Here is a 19247-nt window from a genome sequence, read left to right on the forward strand (position 1 = left end):
TCGACTTCTGCGAGTCCACTATCTCGCAGAAGGAGGCGGCGGAACGGGAGAGGGAGAGCTCTTCTTCCCTCTCGGCTCCGTGTCGCCGCCGCCGCCAAGCTGGGGGTCGGAGGAGGGCGTTTGTCCAGCTCCGGCCCCTATAAGGAGGCAGTCTCCTCTCGGTGATGGTCACGGGGCGACCTAAGGGGGTTGAGACTGCGCCGCACACTACCGTCACTCTAGCGCGTTGGCACCAGGAGGACGGGACGACGCGTCGGCGGCTGCGAACTGCGATGCGGTTCGCATTTTCGTCGTCGCTGTCGTCGCCGAACATACTGTGGAAGAGCAACCCGGTCGGCGGTGTATCGCGTTCCGACCTGGCAGGCTGGTTCTGGCCCAGCGGGGTATCCCGGAACACCAGCGGCATCGCCCGGGCGGCCTGGTAGAGCCGCCGTACCGCGGAGACCGACGTCATTGGTCGTCGACTATCGCCTCGACGACCCGTCGGTCGGGTGTCCTCGGGGTGGCGCCGCGTGTCTGGTTGTAGTGTTGACCGCGGGAACCCCCTTACTCTGTCCGGGTTTTGTCCTTTTGTCCCCGAACGGAGATCGGACGTCGGATGTAAGAGTGCAGGGGAGTCGTTTAGTGGGTGGGCCATAAAATTCCTTGGGCCCGCGGTCTGCTCCAACACCTTGCAGATCGTTGATCCCACATACCCCGCGCGCCCCCTAGGCGCGGGGACCTCGTAGGAGGTTCGGCTACCGGCCCGAAAAAAAAGAGGCATACTATACACACATACTTTCTATTCGCCACAGCCTTTTGTCCCGCTGCATCGAATCCTGGGCTCTCAAAAATTCTGGTGTCATTTGTTACTTCATCTTTTTCTCATTTGCATGTTTAAAGCTAAAGATGAGATAAAAAATTTACACACTATTTTTGTAAATTGCCATTAGGACTGGTTAGTTTTCATTTAAATCAAACCAAATTTCCCAAAATGAATGCTGTCGAAATTTAGTATCTATTATTTAAATCGATACATTTTTAAATCTGGTTTTCCTGCTGTTTCACCCAGATTAGATTCATAGTCTTAAGGTCTTTTGCCGGTATAAGCGGACAAAAAATTAAAGGTGACAATATAAAACATCAATTGTCATTCGCACTAGTTTTGTTGAATTTACATAAACATTGCGCGAAATACAACAAATAGTGAACACAATATTACCCAAATCATTCTAAAATGGAATGTACTAGCGCTACTGCTATGTTTGGTACGTGCAGATGTTGTTCGGCTTTAGGAAGTCACCTGGATATCTTAAAAGAGTACCACAACGACGGAGTCAAAGAGGTTTTCTACGATATGTTTGTGAAATGTTTTGATTACTTTGTAAGTCAAAATTATATCAGATATATAATGTTCCTTGGACACTCGTGGCCTATCTGAGATGTTGATTCGAGTACCTGTGCAGGTGCTTTGTGAAGTTACAAATGTATGTAAAGACAGACTGGAAACTTGTTTTGACACTAACTTCTTATTTCAATTTCCTTGTTACGAAAAACTTACAAAATATACATACAAAAAAAGGATCACTTTTAAGAATATTAAATTATTATTAAATTCTATAGTTAGATTAAACGACACTTGAAGAAGAATATGAAATAACATTGAATTTTAGAATATATTATCATTACTTTAAAATTTTGTATTTTTTTTTGGACACCCGAGATGTCTGTGCTTACTGTTCCCAAAATTTCAATTTATTTCTAATTTAATTTAAAAATCACAAATTAATGAACAAACCAAACGGCTTATTGTTTCAGCTATCAACAAACAAAGGATTGAGTACATTAATATGTTCAAAATGCATCACTCGTCTACGTGATGCCTACTCGTTTAGGACAATGGTTGAGGAAACTGAAAGTTTGTTACTTAGCACCGTAAGAGACATCGATAAACAATTAACGGTATTTGTTGCCGGTGAGCGCTATTCATGAGCACCTTATTTTAATAACATCCAGTAGATTTAAACTAATATATCTAGTCCCTATGTATCAAGGGTGGCATTCTACAACATAACACTTAAAAAAAACAGTAGATTCTAGAGGTTGTGACCTGTATGTAATATACCACTGACATACTTGCAATTGGAACTCACAGAATTACTAGTGAAATTAAAATCCCATAGGATGCGTATGTACCACTACCCTGCCTATTTCTACCGTGAAGCAGTAATGCGTTTCGGTTTCAAGGGTGGGTCAGCCACTGTAACTATACTGAGATCTTAGAACTTATATCTCAAGGTGGGTGGCGCATTTAAACTCGACGAACTCTGCTAAGTTTGTTTGTGATCACAAAAGCATAAATATTTGTAATGTCAGAAATAATAATAAATTACTGCATAAAAAAAAATTATATGCAAAACAGTACTAAGACCTTTTACTGAGACCTTAGAACTATATCTCAAGGTGTGTGGCGCATTTACGTTGTAGATGTCTATGGGCTCCAGTAACTACTTAACACCAGGTGGGCTGTGAGCTCGTCCACACACCAACGCAATAAAAATAAAAAAAAGTACATGAATTCTTGGACATTTATTTTCTTGGAGTAAGCCAGTAAGTAAGTTCATCACGCCACATGTTCAATAATTTGTGACTAATTTTATGTTAAAACTGGTCAAATTGGTATATCTGACATTGTTTCTACCCAAATATGTAGAAGGCTTAACGTAGAATTGATTTCTTTAATAATAACATTACAATGTATTTTGATTTCAGTTCCAAGTACGAACATAACAGAAAATAATGTGTCCTCGGCCGAATGTTTTGACATTAAATCAGAAATGAACGAAGATTCTCCCTTCGAGAGCGAGTATAGTTGTGGTATGTCATTATTATTTAGAATCAAACATTACTAAATCATTAAAAATATTAAATTAACAAAACAAAACAAATCTAAATACTTGACACCACACATTTTTCTGAGTCCGCAGGGGTAGGTGCCACCCCCCTGACTATTTCTGCCGTGAAGCAGTAATGCGTTTCGGCTCGAAGGGTGGGGCAGCCGCTGTAACTATACTGAGACCTTAAAACTTGTATCCCAAGGTGGGTGGCGCATTTCCTAAAATCCTTGGGCCCGCGATCTGCTCTCAACACCTGCAGATCGTTAAGTCTCACATACCCCGCGCGCCCCCTAGGCGCGGGGACCTCGTAGGAGGTTCGGCCCCCGGCTCGAAAAAAAAAAAAAAAGCGTGGCGCATTTACGCTGTAGATGTCTGTGGGCTCCAGTAACCATTTAACACCATGTGGGCTGTGAGCTCGCCCACCCATCTAAGCAATAATAAAAAATCCATCAGAAATGAAACCAAAGTTGAGTCTTGAGACAATTTGGTAATACCCCCACTACATGTTTTCATTTCAGTTCAAAGTGTGAACGTCCCGGAAAACAATGTGTCCACAATGGCAGGGATGGAAATAAAATTGGAAATGAATGAAGATTGTCCAGATCAGAATGAAGATAGTTGTGGTATGTTTTAATATAATATGGAGTGAAACTTTGCCACTTTAAGAGCCAATTTTTAGGTCGTCGCGACCTAAAGGATGAGACGCTTAATACATTCACTATAATTTATTATTTATGTTTACAAACATATTTATATTGATAGTGTTTTTTTTTCTTCGTCTTACATAATTACTTTTTCTCTTCTCCACAACAAAACAGAAATGAACATGGCCAACGATCTAAAATCTAATCTCGTAGACGGAGAACTAGAACTCCTAAGACGGTTTCCTGTTGGTAAAGTGATGCTGCTTCCTACGAGACAAACCCTGCGAGGTCATTGTCCGTTGTTCGTGAAATATTTGGAGAAAATGAAAGGTTTGATTTTGATATTATCAAACAGTTGCTATATTATTATAATATTACTAATTTGTCTCAAAGATCCTGGAGGTATTTGCCGATTTACCAACGAGACGGCAGTCAGAATGTGCGGTAGTCCGAAATTAAATTTAAAGCTGTTGTAGCCTTTTTAAGCTATTGCATAGCTTTTATCGCGGGCTTTGAGCGTGGCGACCGAATCCAGAAATTCCGTAACGAAAATAAGACCTAACACCCCCACTTCGCCTACCATGTAGCCCACGTTCAACACATTCACACGTTGCGCTTGTGTAATGTTTGTGAAAAAGTTCGCGGCGTGACGTCGCACTGCATGCGCATCATGAAAAGTCTGCCCATCTCTCTCTCTCGTGCGGTCTAGCTTATAAGTGTGAAGGGGACAGTTAATGTTTTGCTTTTGTTAATGCTTATAAATATGGCGTGGTCTTATTTTATTATTACTTAGTAATCACTTAACACCAGGTCGGCTGTGAGCTCGTCCACACCTAAGCAATAAAAAAAATAAAAAAGTCCGTTATACCAACCGATAGACACAGTGGTGAGTATCTAGGCCGTTAACTGAATTAACGAGTAAAAATGTTAAATTTTTATGGAGTCAGGAGGCAGAAGAATCATTTAATCAACTTAAAACTGCTCTTATCCTGGCTTCTATTTTAAAATTGACGCCCAACGTGGGGCCAATTTGGTAACGGCAAAAGTGTATTGCAGAATTTGTCAAGCCATGGCCCGCAAAAACCACTGCTATGTAGGAATGTCAGTCCGCGGGCCGCAATAATTTTAATGATATATTGTACTGTGTTACATGCTTGCTCCTAGTGCTAGAGCTGCAGGCGTCTAATAGTCGTATTAATGAATCGGGTCGAACTTTTACTGTAAATGGGTGAATCTGCTCACGGCTCACCTAGTATAGAATGATGAGTCCATGATAACGTGAATACATTGAAGTCTCAATTGCACTTCATCACTAACGGTGCTTTTAGGCACTCCAAACACCCATCAGCGTTCTCGTCGAACGAACCAATAGCGAAAAAGCGTTCATCGTTCAAATTAACCCATAGACACAGCTTACTGAGTTTCTCGCCGGATCTTCTCAATAGGTCTCGATTCCGATCCGGTGGTAGATTCTGCAAAGCACTCTAGTGTTAGCTAATTCTCTCAGATTGAGTCTGTGAGGTCACCTACCCGTCCGCGCATAGCTCGAGTAGCCCCTTAGGCTACCAGCGATTAGGTAGGGGAAAAAAATGTGAGCCGTCACGGAACGCCTAGCAGATGTGAAACATCGACATTATTTTGTAAAAGTAATATGCAAAAAAGAACAGATTGTGATAGGAACTAAATATGACATAATGATAAAATAAAATATTACGAAAAAATAATTTATTTTCAAGTAAAACACAGGTTGTGTGTACTGTAGTAAACAACACAGTATACATTATAGGTATCCGAGCTCAGTGTAGCGAGAGAGATGGCTTAACGCCGGATCGAGTGGGAGAGAATCGCACAGTCGATTGCGCATGGCGACGCGTCTCCATGGCATGCGTCGCCACGCCAGAAATCGGTTTTACGTGCGGCTATAGATGTTTCGCATCAAAAAGATTATTATGTTTATGTGTACAATAAAGTATTCTCTCTCTCTCTCTCTCTCCTCTCTCTCTCTCCTCTCCTCTCTCTCTCTCTCCTCTCTCTCTCTCTCTCTCTCCTCTCTCTCTCTCTCTCTCCTCTCTCTCTCTCCTCTCTCTCTCTCTCTACTAATATCTGATTTTAACGCACAACAGGAAAACGGATAACACCAACGAACATAACAAAACTACTACACGGTAAGAGTAGGTCGCGCACGAGAAATGGACTAAACAAAAATTACGTCACCGAGAAACTGGCGAACACAATAAACGCGTGCACCCTGCTGGAGAATTCGAACGCGACAATATTCAAAACGAAAACCAGAGCCGGATATCCGTGCTTCTACTGTCGCGAAATATTCGGCAGCATGGACGACTTGAGGGCGCACCAGCCAGAACATCCCAAGTCGGGCCTCTTCAAGTTGTTCAGCAGGTACACGGCGGACTCGCTCGTCGTGTACGCTGACGTCACAGACTTGAGGTGCACGATCTGCGAACAAAACGTGCCGAATCTGAACGAGCTGAAGACGCACTTGAGGCGGGCGCACGCGAAAAACTACTACGCCGATTTCGAGGACCGAATAGTACCGTTCAAACTGAAGGGCGGCAGCGACTTTGAATGTCAAGATTGCGGCTTCAACTTCGAGACCTTCGGCGCTATAGAGCGGCACATGAACGTGCATTACCGGAACCGGATCTGCGAGCAGTGCGGCGCCGGTTTCGTAACGATGCACAGATTAAAAATCCACAATTACACCGTCCACAGAGAAGGCTCGTTCCCTTGTGGCATATGCAAGAAAATCTACGTCTCGTATTACAAATACAAGATACATTTCGATGTCGTTCATAAGTTGGAGAAGAAGAACAAATGCCCGAAATGTCCGGAGAAGTTTATTGATTATTTCACGAAGCAGAAGCATCTGGTCGAGAAGCACGGCGCGGCGCCGATACGGTACAAATGCAACGTGTGCGACCGCAGCTTCACGAGACGTTTCTCCCTGACCGGCCACATGAGGAGGCGCCATCTCGAACAGAAAGAGATAAAATGCGCGCACTGCCAGTACATGTGCTACACGAAATGGGAATTGAAGGTTCACATGACGAGGCACGGCGCCGAAAAGCTCTTCGAGTGTGGCCTCTGTAAGAAGTCTTACACCCGACAGAAGGCCCTGAAGGAACACGCGAAGGTTCATTTTAACGATAGGCGTTATCCGTGCGACGTTTGCGGTCAAAGCTACACGCAGAACTGCGCATTAAAGGAGCATCTGAAGACTCATCACCCGGATTTTGATGGAACGCAATAATTGGTACAGAGTATGTTGCAATTCTGCAATGGTGTTTTAGTTGACAGTGACGTAAGTTACGTGTCAGAATGTTTGTTTTGGCGGGAAATTTGAATAAGTTTTTGACGGATTTTGAAAATCCCGTCAAAACGAGGCAAGTGAAAGGCGTCTATCTCGCTCGCTCGACAGAATCTTAACAGCGGTGACGTTATAAACAAACATTTATTTCTTGTTACGAATTGGAAATTAATCTAACTTACACGTTTCTGGTAAAATAATCTGTGGCGAAGAAATACAGCCTTGCGGTATTGAGGTTGTATGGGCTTGGTTAGTGCTAGATGTATGTGAGCTTACATGAACATTGACGTCAATAAGTACGAGTTATGATGATCCCAAGTTTTGGTTTCGTTTACTGGGATTTTTAGACGAGAGGATCTTGTCTGTCCGGCGTATTAATTTGTTTGGGCACCCCGGGCTTTTGGTTCGTGGATGAAAACTTGTAATGTGCCAAATGAAAAAAAAACCTTGTTCCTTTACACATTAAAGTGATTGAAAATCGTATTTATGTTTTATTTTTTACTGATTGTTTAAAAAGATATTCTATTCACAGAATTGGAAACATTATAATCACTATAGAAGTATACAGACCGTGTTCTAGTTATATTGGTGATTTGTATCTTTAAAGTCGTCGTGGCCTAAAGGATGAGACACCAGGCGCATCCGTATCAAGCGACGGGACTGTGCAGGTGTTCGAATCTCGCAGGCGGGTACCGATTTTTCTAATGAAATACGTACTAGACAATTATTGTTCGCGAGTGACTTCCACGGTGAAGGAATGACGTCGTGTAATTAAAATTAAACCCTCTAAATTTTTAATTACCGTCATGACTGGTGGTAGGACGTCTTGTGGGTCCGCACAGTTAGATGCCACAGCCCTGTCTATTTCTACCGAATCAGTAATGCCTTTTCGTTTGAAGAGTGGGGCAGCCGTTGTACTGTAAAAACGGAGACCTTAGAACTCATGTCTCAAGGTGGATTTACGTTGTAGATGTCTATGAGCTCCGGTAACCACTTAACCCACCAGGTGGGCCGTGAGCTTCGTCTACCAATCTAGGCAAAAAAAAAGTACTCATGACACTAATGACATGAACGTAGTATACGCTACAAACGAAAGCCCGACGTGTAATTATTTTGATCACTTCCGACCAAAAAAAATCTGTAAAACATTTCTGTTATCAGTCGCCCAAAAATTACCATCGCACCAACCGCCACCCGAGTAGAATTCATCCATACTACCTGGAGCCACTCCGTTCATCCATAGTGCGTTTCCAGAGATCTTTTTGCCACGTACCATCCGGTTTTGCAATGAGCTCCCCTCCACAGTTTTTCCGAGCGCTATAACATGTCCTTCTTTAAACGAGGCTTATGGAGAGTACTTAACGGTAGGCAGTGACTTTGCTTTGCCTTTTGCTGATGTCTGGCATTGTTTGGTGGTCTAGTAACAGTATAATTCGTCACATCTAACCAAATGGCACCGGCATTACTGAGGATACCTATGTACTGTAAGGAACTGGACACAATGATGGAGAAGCTCGCGAAACTCCGGCCAACCTTAGCTTAGCTTATAGCTCGTCCCCGCCGCTCCTACACGACAACGCTCGACCTCATACGCCACAACAGACGGTTTCTGGTCAGGGCTACCTCTTGTAGGTTTACTCTTGTAAGCTTAAAGGCTAGCTCTTGCTAGGGTTTAAAGTCTTGCGTCTTGCACCGTACTCACCAAGCCTTGCGCCGACGTACTTCTACCTTTTCCAAAGCTTGGACAATAGCTTGTCAAGGAAAAAATCCGTACTCGAGAGGTAATACAAAATGTCTTTTAGGAGTTTGTTGGCTCCCGTACATCTAACTTCTTCCAGAAGGTCATGGAAAATTCACCACCGCGCTAGTTTACATCGAAATTATTAGGGCGTATGAGGTTGATGTGTGTGAAGGGGTTTTAAAGCAATGGGTATGGTAAATAAATTTTCATTAGTTTTCTTTGTATACATAATGTTTATTATGACATACGCACAATTAATCACAGCTATATTGGGCATAAGAATTGCTATATAAGAAAACAAGCTCAGTAGAAGATATCGAAAGGCGAAACATAAATCTGTGGTGCATGTGAAAATATATCTTTTTTTCTTATCTAATCGCTGGTAGCCTAAGAGGCTATTTCAGCTCCGTCCTAGGTTACACGCCTGATCTTCTCAGTGGATCGCGATTCTGATTCGGTGGTAAATATAATGAAGCACAGTGCTTGCTAAGGCTACTTACTGTCAGCAAATTCTCTCAGGTTGAGCTCGAGACCTCAAGTAACCGTTCGATCGTAGCTGTAATAGACATTTAGATAACCAGCGAAAAAACTTCAAGGTACCAAATCTGTGGGTACCTTCAAGTAATGTAGCGGTTTCATATTGCCTAAAGCCTCTTTTGGACGCCAAAAGCTAGGCTGGACCCTCAACGATAAATAAACTCCCAATTAGTCGGGGCGTCTTAGAAAGAAAAATAATAATATTCCGCTATGAAATTGCGGACATAAAAACTAATTTTAGCTTCCTCTGGTGGCACAGTCCTTAACGTACCGATGTGGTCACTATTAAGGGTCCTACTACACCGGAGTTACAACGCCGGGAAAGGTCAGCAGCCTGAACAGAGTCGAAAAGAGCCCTACAGTAAAACCTCGAAAATTTCTGCTAATAGCTCAGTGGCGCAAATTTTGAGAATTCCTATAGTGTACTGAAAAATTTGAAAATAATTTTATTAGGTCTCCCAATAAATCAATTTATCAGTGCATAATGTAATTTCCATAAATCTAAGGGTCTGTCACACGGCGAAGATTGTTGTCTACAAAACTGGCCAATTTTAATGGTTTAAATTTTAGTTCGCCCTGCGCTTTAAAAGATAGCCCACAAAGTTTCTCACCGGATCTACTTAGCGGGTCGCGATTCCGACCCTGTGGTACATTCAGTGAAGCATTGCTCTAGCTAAGGCCGATGTTGGCAACATTTCCTAGGTTGACCCCGTGAACTGACCTGTCCGCACGTAGCTGAAATAACCCCTTAAGCAACCAGCGATCAAAAAACCTTCTGAAACTCTCAAATCTATACAAGGAAAGGAAACGTAGACAATAAATTAAAACGCAATTTCCAAATGTATTTATTATGCTAAATTATATTCGAGATGGTGCGTCTTCATGTGTCCCTTTAAGCTGCATTTCTGCACAAAAGCCTGGCCGCAGACTGCGCACGCGAACCTGCGGTCATTATTGTGGATCTTCATATGTTCACTCAAAGTCTTCTTGCGGGCATACGATTTTTTACAGACCGAACACTCGTAAATCTTCTCCCCGTTGTGCTTTATCATGTGCATACTCAACTGTTTATTCGAGAAACATTTATAGGGGCACAGCTCGCACTGAAAATTCTTCTCCTCCAAATGATCCCTCTTCATGTGCATCGAGAGATTGTAGCGTCGACTGAACGATTTTTCGCAGACATTACATTTGTACTTGATGCTTGGCACCCCGTGGACATCTTCCAGATGCTTCTGCCTATAAACGTACTCCGTGAACCGCTCCGAGCATTTATTGCAGCGGAACCTCTTCACCATTTTGTGTACAGAATTGATATGATTCTTCAGTCGGAGTTGCGTTACGAACATTTTTCCGCACATCTCGCAGGGGAACGCCCCGCCGACGTGCGTGTTCCCGAAGTGCACTTTTAGTCTGGCCCTCGTCACGAAACCCGTGCCGCACTCTTTACATATATAATTCCGGTAATGAACGTTCATGTGACGCTCGATCGCGCCGAAAGTCTCGAAATTACATTCGCAAACCTGACACACAAACATGTTCACGTCCAACTTGAACGGTATCAAGCGATCCGTGAATTCGCTGTAGTATTTCATCTTGTGAACGCCGGTCAGATGCGATTTCATCTCGTTCAGGCTCTTCAAAAACTGACCGCATATGGTGCAGGCCAAATCGGTAACGTCCACGTTCACGACCAAACTCTCCGTGATGTACGTCTTCAGGATGCCGTTAATCAGTTCCTTGTCGTGTTCGGAGGTGTGCTCGCGGAGTTTTGTTGCGCTCTCGAATATATTCGGACAATAGAAACACAAGAATCCCTTCCGGCCTCTGCTTTTGAAGGGCGTCATGTTCGAATATTTTAAGAGTGTGGTCGCGTTGACGACCTGAGCCACTTTCTCGGTTATGTAGACATTGCCGGCGATCATGGGACGCCTGCTCTCATTCTCTTTGAGTAGTTTCTTTAACGTCCTAGGGAATACCGTTATTCCTGTAATTTCATAGACCTTGAGAATTTGCAACGAACCGAGCAACTGTAGGCCCACACCAGTAGCTACCAATACTCTCCCTCGACAAGGCAACAAAGCAGGAGATTTGGTCGCGGCACAAAGAAAAAGAAGGACCACCCACCATCTTCAGGCGCAAAGCTATCATGTGTTCCGGTTTCAAGTGCAGCTGTCGTATAGAGTACAAGTAAGAATTCAACCTTATACCTCAGGGTGGTGGCAGTTGTGATGACTATGGACTCTTGTCGCTTTACAGCAGATGGGCCGTGATCTCGTTTACCGATCTACGCTTCAAAAAAGGGCTACAAGTTTCGCGGGTACTATGAAATTCGTTTAATTCGCCCGGGGCATTAACTTTGTGAGGTCTGTATGCAGCGGCGACCACTAAGCATCAAATTGAACGGGTTGGTTGTTAGCCACCTGTAGCTAAAGTATAGTAATTCCTTCAAGTCGTCGTGGCCTAAAGGATAACACGTCCGGTGCATTCGTATCTAGCGATGCAACGGTGTTCGAATCCTGCAGGTGGGTACCGATTTTTCTAATGAAATACGTACTTAACAAATGTTCATGATTGACTTCCACGGTAAAGGAATAACATCGTGTAATAAAAATCAAAACAGCAAAATTATATTTTGCGTAATTACTGGTGGTAGGACCTCTTGTGAGTCCGCACGGGTAGGTACCACCACCCGGCCTATTTCTGCCTTTAAGCAGTAATACGTTTCTGTTTGAAGGGTGGGGCAGCCTTGTAACTATACTGAGACCTTAACATTTATCTCAAGGTGGGTGGCGCATTTACGTTGTAGATCTATATGGGCTCCAGTAACCACTTAACGCCAGGTGAACTGTGAGCTGTTTTTCTTTCTTTCCAATTACCCTAGCATAGGGTATAGGGTGATAAGATAGAAAGAAGAAGAAGATTTACTAGTACTCGACAAGTCTTATTCTGAGAACGAATTTATGGTTTTTTTAGGACGGGAATAATTACTGATGGCCTGGAGTCCTTCCTAAATTCACTAGGACAGGTGGGCAAGCATGGAGAGGACATTTATGGGTGGTAACTAGTTATAAGTGTACATGACTCATACCTGTTCTAGAAAATGTGGCAAATGAGAGTTAAAACCCATTGTCGGCTTACTGTATTAATGTATTTGTAAAACTCACCCTTGAGCAAATCCAAATGTCTGGCGTAATTAGGACATATCTGTCTTAAAGTGTGCCTAGTAGGAAGTGGATCTAGAACTTCGCTCCTGAACCGAGCCAGTAACTCTTCCTCGCCCTCCACCAGATCCTCTCTCACATCCAAGTCTGTAAATAGAGCGTCATTTGATTTCCACACAAACGCTAAACTTGAACTTCTTAGGATTTTCTTTACATTTTTCTAGTCGCAGCCACAAAATTATTTTAACGATTTAATTTCGTTTTTATTATTCCAAAATCTTCGAATACCTTACAGTTTTCTTGGTCACGGAGGGATCGAGTCATTAAAAACAGTAGAGATACATTTGTAGGATTGGTAAGAACGGAACCTATGAAAAGAGTGTGGAACGGAGCGTTAAGATGTGAGTGAGAGAAAACGGGAAGAAAGAGAGAAGAGAATGACAGAGAATTGGAGCAAGACGTAATAAAAGTGTTAATTACTAATTATTATTAGAAGAGAAGATTTTGGAACAGAGGAAGTTTTATTTTATGCGCTACGATCCCTATTCTACACATTTTATTTTTGACCTCTTAAAAACCTAGTGGGAACAGCCGGTAGAAAAAACAATATTAATAAGCATAAATACTTCTTATCACAATTTTTTTGTGCTGTGAGAAAATGCAATAAAAAGATATGCATTGCACTTTCTCAAGGTAGTTGACCTCAGCTTTAGCTGTTTTCTAATTACTTTTATGTTGTTGCTTAAGTCGGTGGACGAGCTCACAGCCCACCTGATGTTAAGTGGTTACTGGAGCGCATATACATCTACAACGTAAATGCGTTTTTTTTTTTTTTCCTGCCTAAGCTGATAGCCCTAGCGGCTATGTCAGCGTAACCCTAACTTTAGTAGGTGAGCTCACGGGGCTCAAACCTGGTGACGTTGCTAACACGAACCCTAGCAAGAGCCGTGCTTCGCAGAATCTACCACCGGATCGGAAACGCGACCCACTGAGAAGATCCGGCGAGAAACTCAGTGGGCTGTGTCTGAGAGTTAATTTACTCGTCGAGCCCTTCGTCGCAAGCGACGGGTTCGACGAGAACGGTGACCGGTGCTTGAAGTACCTAAAAGCACCGTTAGTGGATCGGGAGGATCCGAGATGACGTGTTTGGGGCGACGTCGACTGCTTTCCATTCTGTCCGCAGGATCGGGAATGTAGTTACCGGCGGCCACGATGAGAGGGTTCTCGTGTCGTGCCGCTTTATCGAAGTGGCGTAAATGCGGCCGCCCACCTTGAGATATATACTCTGCGCGCGAGCTCCGCGGATTCGGGGGCTGAGGAAGCGGGCAGGCGTGCACCGCGCCCGACCGTTGCTTCGTACCCCGCACTCTCCCAGTACTAGTGTTGAGCTTAACGTGAGAGAACGCTTACCGACTCGTTGTTTTTAAATTTGCGATAGCTGTATTAATTACGTGTGATTTCTAATATAAATAGTCTTACACTTATAAGTCTTTTTGTTTGCACAAATAGCTATTTAATTTGATGAAAAAGGAATGGCGAGCACTAGCATAATAAACATGTCTTAGCATTAGAGCTATATTACCGGCAAAAGGATGGCTTAATGGAGGACGTTGTCGAATCAATTATTATTGAAGTATGTGAGGAGAGTGACATCAAGAGGAGAGTACATCAAATTGTTCAACTATTGATTAATCTGATTGCGAGAGTAATTAATAAGATTTCACGTTCATTTTGTTCAATAAAAATCAGTTCATTAAATGAAATTCATACGTGATCTATTGTTTTTTTTTTTCAAGTACATAATACCCTCATAAAACTATTTTATAATTTACACTCGCACGGAGGCTTTAGATGTGTTAGTATCGATAGCGCAATATCGACTAATTACAACACTAGCTCATTACGTCAACATTCCTTAAAAATCCTCGGAGCTCGCGCGCGGACAGTAGGTTCTAAGGTCTTATTATAGTTATAACGGCTACCTCACCTTTCAAACCGAAATGCATTACTGCTTCACGGCAGAAATAGGCAGGGTGGTAGTACTTACCCGTGCGGACTCACAAGAGGTCCTACCACCAGTAATTACGCAAATTATAATTTTGCGGATTTGATTTTTATTACAAGATGTTATTCCTTCACCGTGGAAGTCAATCGTGAACATTTGTTAAGTACGTATTTCATTAGAAAAATTAGTACCCGCCTGCGGGATTCGAACACCGGTGTATCGCTAGATACGAATCCACCGGACGTCTTATCCTTTAGGCCACGACGACTTTGATTTTTCTAACTTTTAATTATTATTTTTATATGATTTTGAATATCACCAGTTATGCCTGTCTTTGTTTCCAAGGAGGTTGCAATTAGATGTACGAGTACTTTAAAATTACCGATAAAAGTTGTAAATGTTCTGTGATCACCTCACCGATATCATAATCGTCATCAACAGTATTATCTAGGCCGAGGAGTTCATCATCTGAGTCCTGAGGCTCCTCCTTTATGTCACTGTTTTGTTCTACCTTTATATCAAACTCTGTGTCTGGTGACGATTCATCGACTGGAACTGAGAAATAATTGTATCTCTAAGACAGTTTGTTCTATGGGACGTTGTAGACAATTCATCAAATTATGATGAAACTTGGCACACCTACCACTGTCACTTCAGCTAGGCTTTTTATTTTATTTTCATCGATTAGACCGTGAATAAGAGCACAGCCCACCCTGCATGAAACTTTACCAGAGACCTCATAAATGACTTAAGACGTGAAATCTGAGTCTTTGTTGTATAGTAAATACACAAATTATATATTTTGCAGTTTTGTTTTTTATTATAACTAGTCAGGTCATAAGTATTGTCACACAGTAAAAACTTTTCTTTTAGAATGCTGGCCACAAAAAAGTTTATTGAATTCGAATTTCGAATTGTTCATGAAAATAAAAATGCATACTTTTAGAATTTTACTCATTTTTAAATATGGAGTGGACGCTTAAAGAAGACCGTGTTGCAGTTATTGCGTTGCATCGTTGCGGTTACGCGCCAATTCAAATTTTTAACATACTGAAAAATTTGAATATAACCAAAAGATTCGTTTATCGTACCATCAAACGATACAATGAAGACTCTAGTGTAGATGACAGGTCAAGAAGTGGTCGCCCTCGGCCTGTTAGGACTCCAGCAGTGATAAAAGCTGTGAAGGCGCGAATTCAAAGAAATCCCAAACGTAAGCAGAAACTGTTGGCCCTTCAGATGGGGTTAAGCAGAACCGCGGTGAAAAGGGTGTTAAATGAAGACTTAGGGCTTCGGGCATATCGAAGAAAAACAGGACATCGTTTGAATGCTCGTCTAATGGACCTGAGACTGAAGAGATGCCGCGCTTTGTTGAAGCGGTACGCGGGAAAAAAATATCGGGAAATTCTTTTTTCGGATGAAAAAATTTTTACCGTAGAAGAGAGCTACAACAAACAAAATGATAAGATGTACGCACACAGTAGTGAAGAAGCGAGCAACCGTATTCCGCGTGTCCAACGAGGTCATTTTCCATCCTCGCTCATGGTATGGTTCTGAGTTTCTTATTGGGGCTTAACAGAGGTACATTTTTGTGAGAAAGGTGTAAAAACGAATGCAGTTGTGTATCAAAATATAGTCCTGACGAACTTTGTGGAACCTGTTTCTCATACCATGTTCAATAACAGGCACTGGGTATTCCAACAAGATTCGGCGCCAGCTCATAGAGCGAAGAGCACACAAGACTGGCTGGCGGCGCGTGAAATCGACTTCATCCGGAACGAAGACTGGCCCTCCTCCAGTCCAGATTTGAATCCGTTAGATTACAAGATATGGCAACACTTGGAGGAAAAGGCATGCTCAAAGCCTCATCCCAATTTGGAGTCACTCAAGACATCCTTGATTAAGGCAGCCGCCGATATTGACATGGACCTCGTTCGTGCTGCGATAGACGACTGGCCGCGCAGATTGAAGGCCTGTATTCAAAATCACGGAGGTCATTTTGAATAAAATTTAGTGTCATAAGAATCTATGTTTTGTTAAGTTCATTTTGGTATATGAATGGTTACATAATGAATAAACTTGTTTCAATTATTTTACATTAAACATGTGACAGAATTTATGACCTGACTAGGTATAATGGTATACATATTTACAATGGAGTCATTCGTGAACCTGAATTGAGTACAGATTTCATTCAAAAAATTGGTACCTGCCTTGAATGTCAGTATAGTTGTACCGTGATATGTGTGCACTTGGTGGCTTACCCTGTAGAATATTATTATGACACATAATATGACAAGAGGTGCTTGTTTCACAATGTATGTATGTGTATTTTATTAATTTAATATTAATCAGCAGTGCAGCAAGTTGCATTAGTGTAAAATAATAAATTTATTTTACCAGTTTAACTTTAGTCATTATTTTATTACCAACATAAGACTCAAATTAGCCTGCATTTGAATAAAGCACTTTAGGAGATGTCCTGGAACTGTGTCTGATTCGTACATACGAACACAAGTACAGTACAGACACAGTACAGAAATGCACAGCACTAGAATTTTTTTTAATTGCTTAGATGGGTGAACTAGCTAGAACTTGACCCACCCAGTGTTAAGTCGTTATCAAAACCCATAGACATCTACAATGTCAATGATGCCACCCATCTAGAGACAAGATTTGTATGATCTCAGTTTTAATAGTACAATGGCTGCCCCACCCTTCAAACTAAAACGCATTACTGCTTCACGGCAGAAATAGGCAGGGTGGTGGTACCAACCCATGCACTGGACCTCCGATCATCAGTAAGTTTAAGGAGCCCAAGAAGAGCTGGCCTTTTAAAGGAACTGGGATAAAAAAAAACTATTTTTTATTCTAAATCCAAACTGAATCTGATGTGTGTGCAATACTGACCATTGACAAAGACAGGCTGCCCCTGACCTCCAACAGCTTCTAGAAGTTTCCGTTCTGTATTTACGACTAGGTTCCTGAAGCAACATGCATCCCGGAGCCTTGATACACAACTCGAACAAATTAATGTTGTCAGCTGTTTGTGAGTTGATAACTGTAAGATAATAAACATGATGTGTTGTATACACATAGCTTATTGGAATATATTTTCTTTTTATTATTGCTACTGTATCTACTAATTAAAAGAGCAAACCCTGTGTTTTTTCCGATTCTTCTCAATATTGAAACTACGTTCCGAATGAAGGAGGTTTTGTATAAAAAATTTATTGAACTTCATATTTTAGAATTGCTTTAAAATGGACTCTCTACTTTATTCGTAAATAAGAGGTGCAATAAGTTTTTTGTTTTAATACACCAAATTATTTGTCGTAGTAAATAAACTCACATTATTTGGCACATACATTTTCGAATTTCGGAATTCGTCTTAAAGATGTTTACTTACAAATAAATTGAAGCAGTCGATAAAATTGTCAATGAACACTTCTCTTAGACCATTGTGATAATATTCCTTCGTAATATCTCTGTGTTTGCCTTTTGCTGAACAACACCTGCATTCTCCGTATTTCTTATTCGACATTCTGAGTTAATTTCATTCAGAAATCCATTAATTTTAATTTTTTTGTGGAAATTTGTTTTCTGTTTTAGCATCTTTGACATTTGCTTGTTTTTTTAGTAACAAATTCAGGGCTGGGGTTACAATACTTTCAAGCCTATGTTGATTTACAATGTTGGTAACAACACAACTGAAATGAGAATACCCTGTAAGGTATAGACTAGCATTTCGGCCTAATCTAGTGTTGTTTAAGTGGGTACAACTACTCATTATGCTATCTATGATAATGAAGGTGTAAACCGAGCAATGAGAGACAGAAGATTTCAATTAATGTAAAGATACAATGGGTATTATAGTATTTGGATGAGCAGCTCCAGTAACCACAGGTAGGCCATGAGAACTTTCATCTGACTGTGGATTAAAAAAGACAGGTTTAGCTCTATATTTCAATGGTATATTAATTACGGAAATGTGCACAAATACGGGGGAAGCATTAATTATTAATTAATTTATTAAAATCTATTCTGGCAATTCGAAAATCGTTTTGGAAACTTGAAGGTTAAATGTCATTAGTGTGAAATGAAATCTGAACGTAAAACCTTATTTTTTGCTTAAATAAACCGTGGCAGTACATAAAGCGCAATCGACCGCCAAATTAGAAGATATATTAGTACTTATGTAATCATTTTGGGACTTTTTGGCGAGAGCGCGAGGAGTGAGTGAGGCAGTTTTGTCTATTTAGTGTTTCTTCAGGTTTAAATGCGTAATAATGGTGATTTTTTGACTGTTTGGTATCTGTGAACGTGCACAAATGTAGGAAAATAAAACAAAGCTGCTGGACGAAACTTCTCGGGATCGTCTAAAAAAAAGTGCACTAAAGTCTCAGTAAATAACCACCATTATACTGAGAGTATATTTCATCCCATATCATTTCATCTCATCTCATTTTATTTTATTTCATCCCAGTTGATTAATGACATTTGATTTCATTTCACTCCATATTATCATTTTTTATAAATATAAGAATATAAATAAAAATAAGACATGACTTAAAGATCTTAGTTACCAGGTCATAAAATCCCAAGAAAAAGTTAATAGACGTACGGACTTTTTGGCGGGAATATGAGGATAGCATTTGTATGTTTTGTTTTATTTTGATAATTTAGTTTTTATTCGGATTTAAATGTAATAACGGTGGCATATTAACTGTTTAGCATCTTAATTATTAAGTGTATTATTTATGATTTAGTGTGAGAGTACACAAATGTGGGTAAATAAAGCAAAACCTTCGGACGTGGCCTCACGGACTCTTCCAAAAAGTCCACTGAAGTCTCTGGTAAATAACCACAATTTTACTGAGAACGGTTTTCATGTCATTTCGTTTCGTTTCATATAATTTATTCATATAACTTTATTTACCGAAAATAATAAT

At 41.2% G+C, this 19247-nt stretch overlaps 2 protein-coding genes across 4 annotated transcripts; one reads left to right on the plus strand and one right to left on the minus strand.

Annotated features, from left to right (window-relative positions):
- Positions 1-1065: 1065 nt before the first annotated feature.
- On the plus strand, positions 1066-7331 carry LOC101745819 (zinc finger protein 425). 3 transcript variants are annotated; one of them, XM_012690842.4, is made up of 6 exons: positions 1066-1466; positions 1798-1954; positions 2752-2856; positions 3395-3499; positions 3695-3850; positions 5644-7331. In XM_012690842.4, exons 1-6 carry the CDS (start codon positions 1422-1424, stop codon positions 6789-6791), a joined length of 1716 nt encoding a protein of 571 aa, XP_012546296.2. In that variant the 5' UTR covers positions 1066-1421; the 3' UTR covers positions 6792-7331. The 3 variants fall into 3 exon arrangements, with proteins under 3 accessions (XP_012546296.2, XP_004926698.2, XP_012546297.2); XM_004926641.5 differs by having other exon boundaries at positions 1103-1363; XM_012690843.4 differs by having other exon boundaries at positions 1119-1247.
- A 2624-nt stretch (positions 7332-9955) lies between these two features.
- LOC101745960 (zinc finger protein 226) lies at positions 9956-19230 on the minus strand. Its single transcript, XM_004926642.5, has 5 exons — positions 17705-19230; positions 17206-17356; positions 14713-14850; positions 12294-12437; positions 9956-11113 (listed from the first exon to the last, which is right to left on the minus strand). The coding sequence occupies exons 1-5, from the start codon at positions 17837-17839 to the stop codon at positions 9975-9977; spliced, it is 1707 nt and encodes a 568-aa protein (XP_004926699.1). The 5' UTR covers positions 17840-19230; the 3' UTR covers positions 9956-9974.
- Between the last annotated feature and the right edge of the window lie 17 nt (positions 19231-19247).

The sequence above is a fragment of the Bombyx mori genome, chromosome 24, assembly GCF_030269925.1.
Source record: "Bombyx mori chromosome 24, ASM3026992v2".
Lineage (NCBI taxonomy): Eukaryota > Metazoa > Arthropoda > Insecta > Lepidoptera > Bombycidae > Bombyx > Bombyx mori.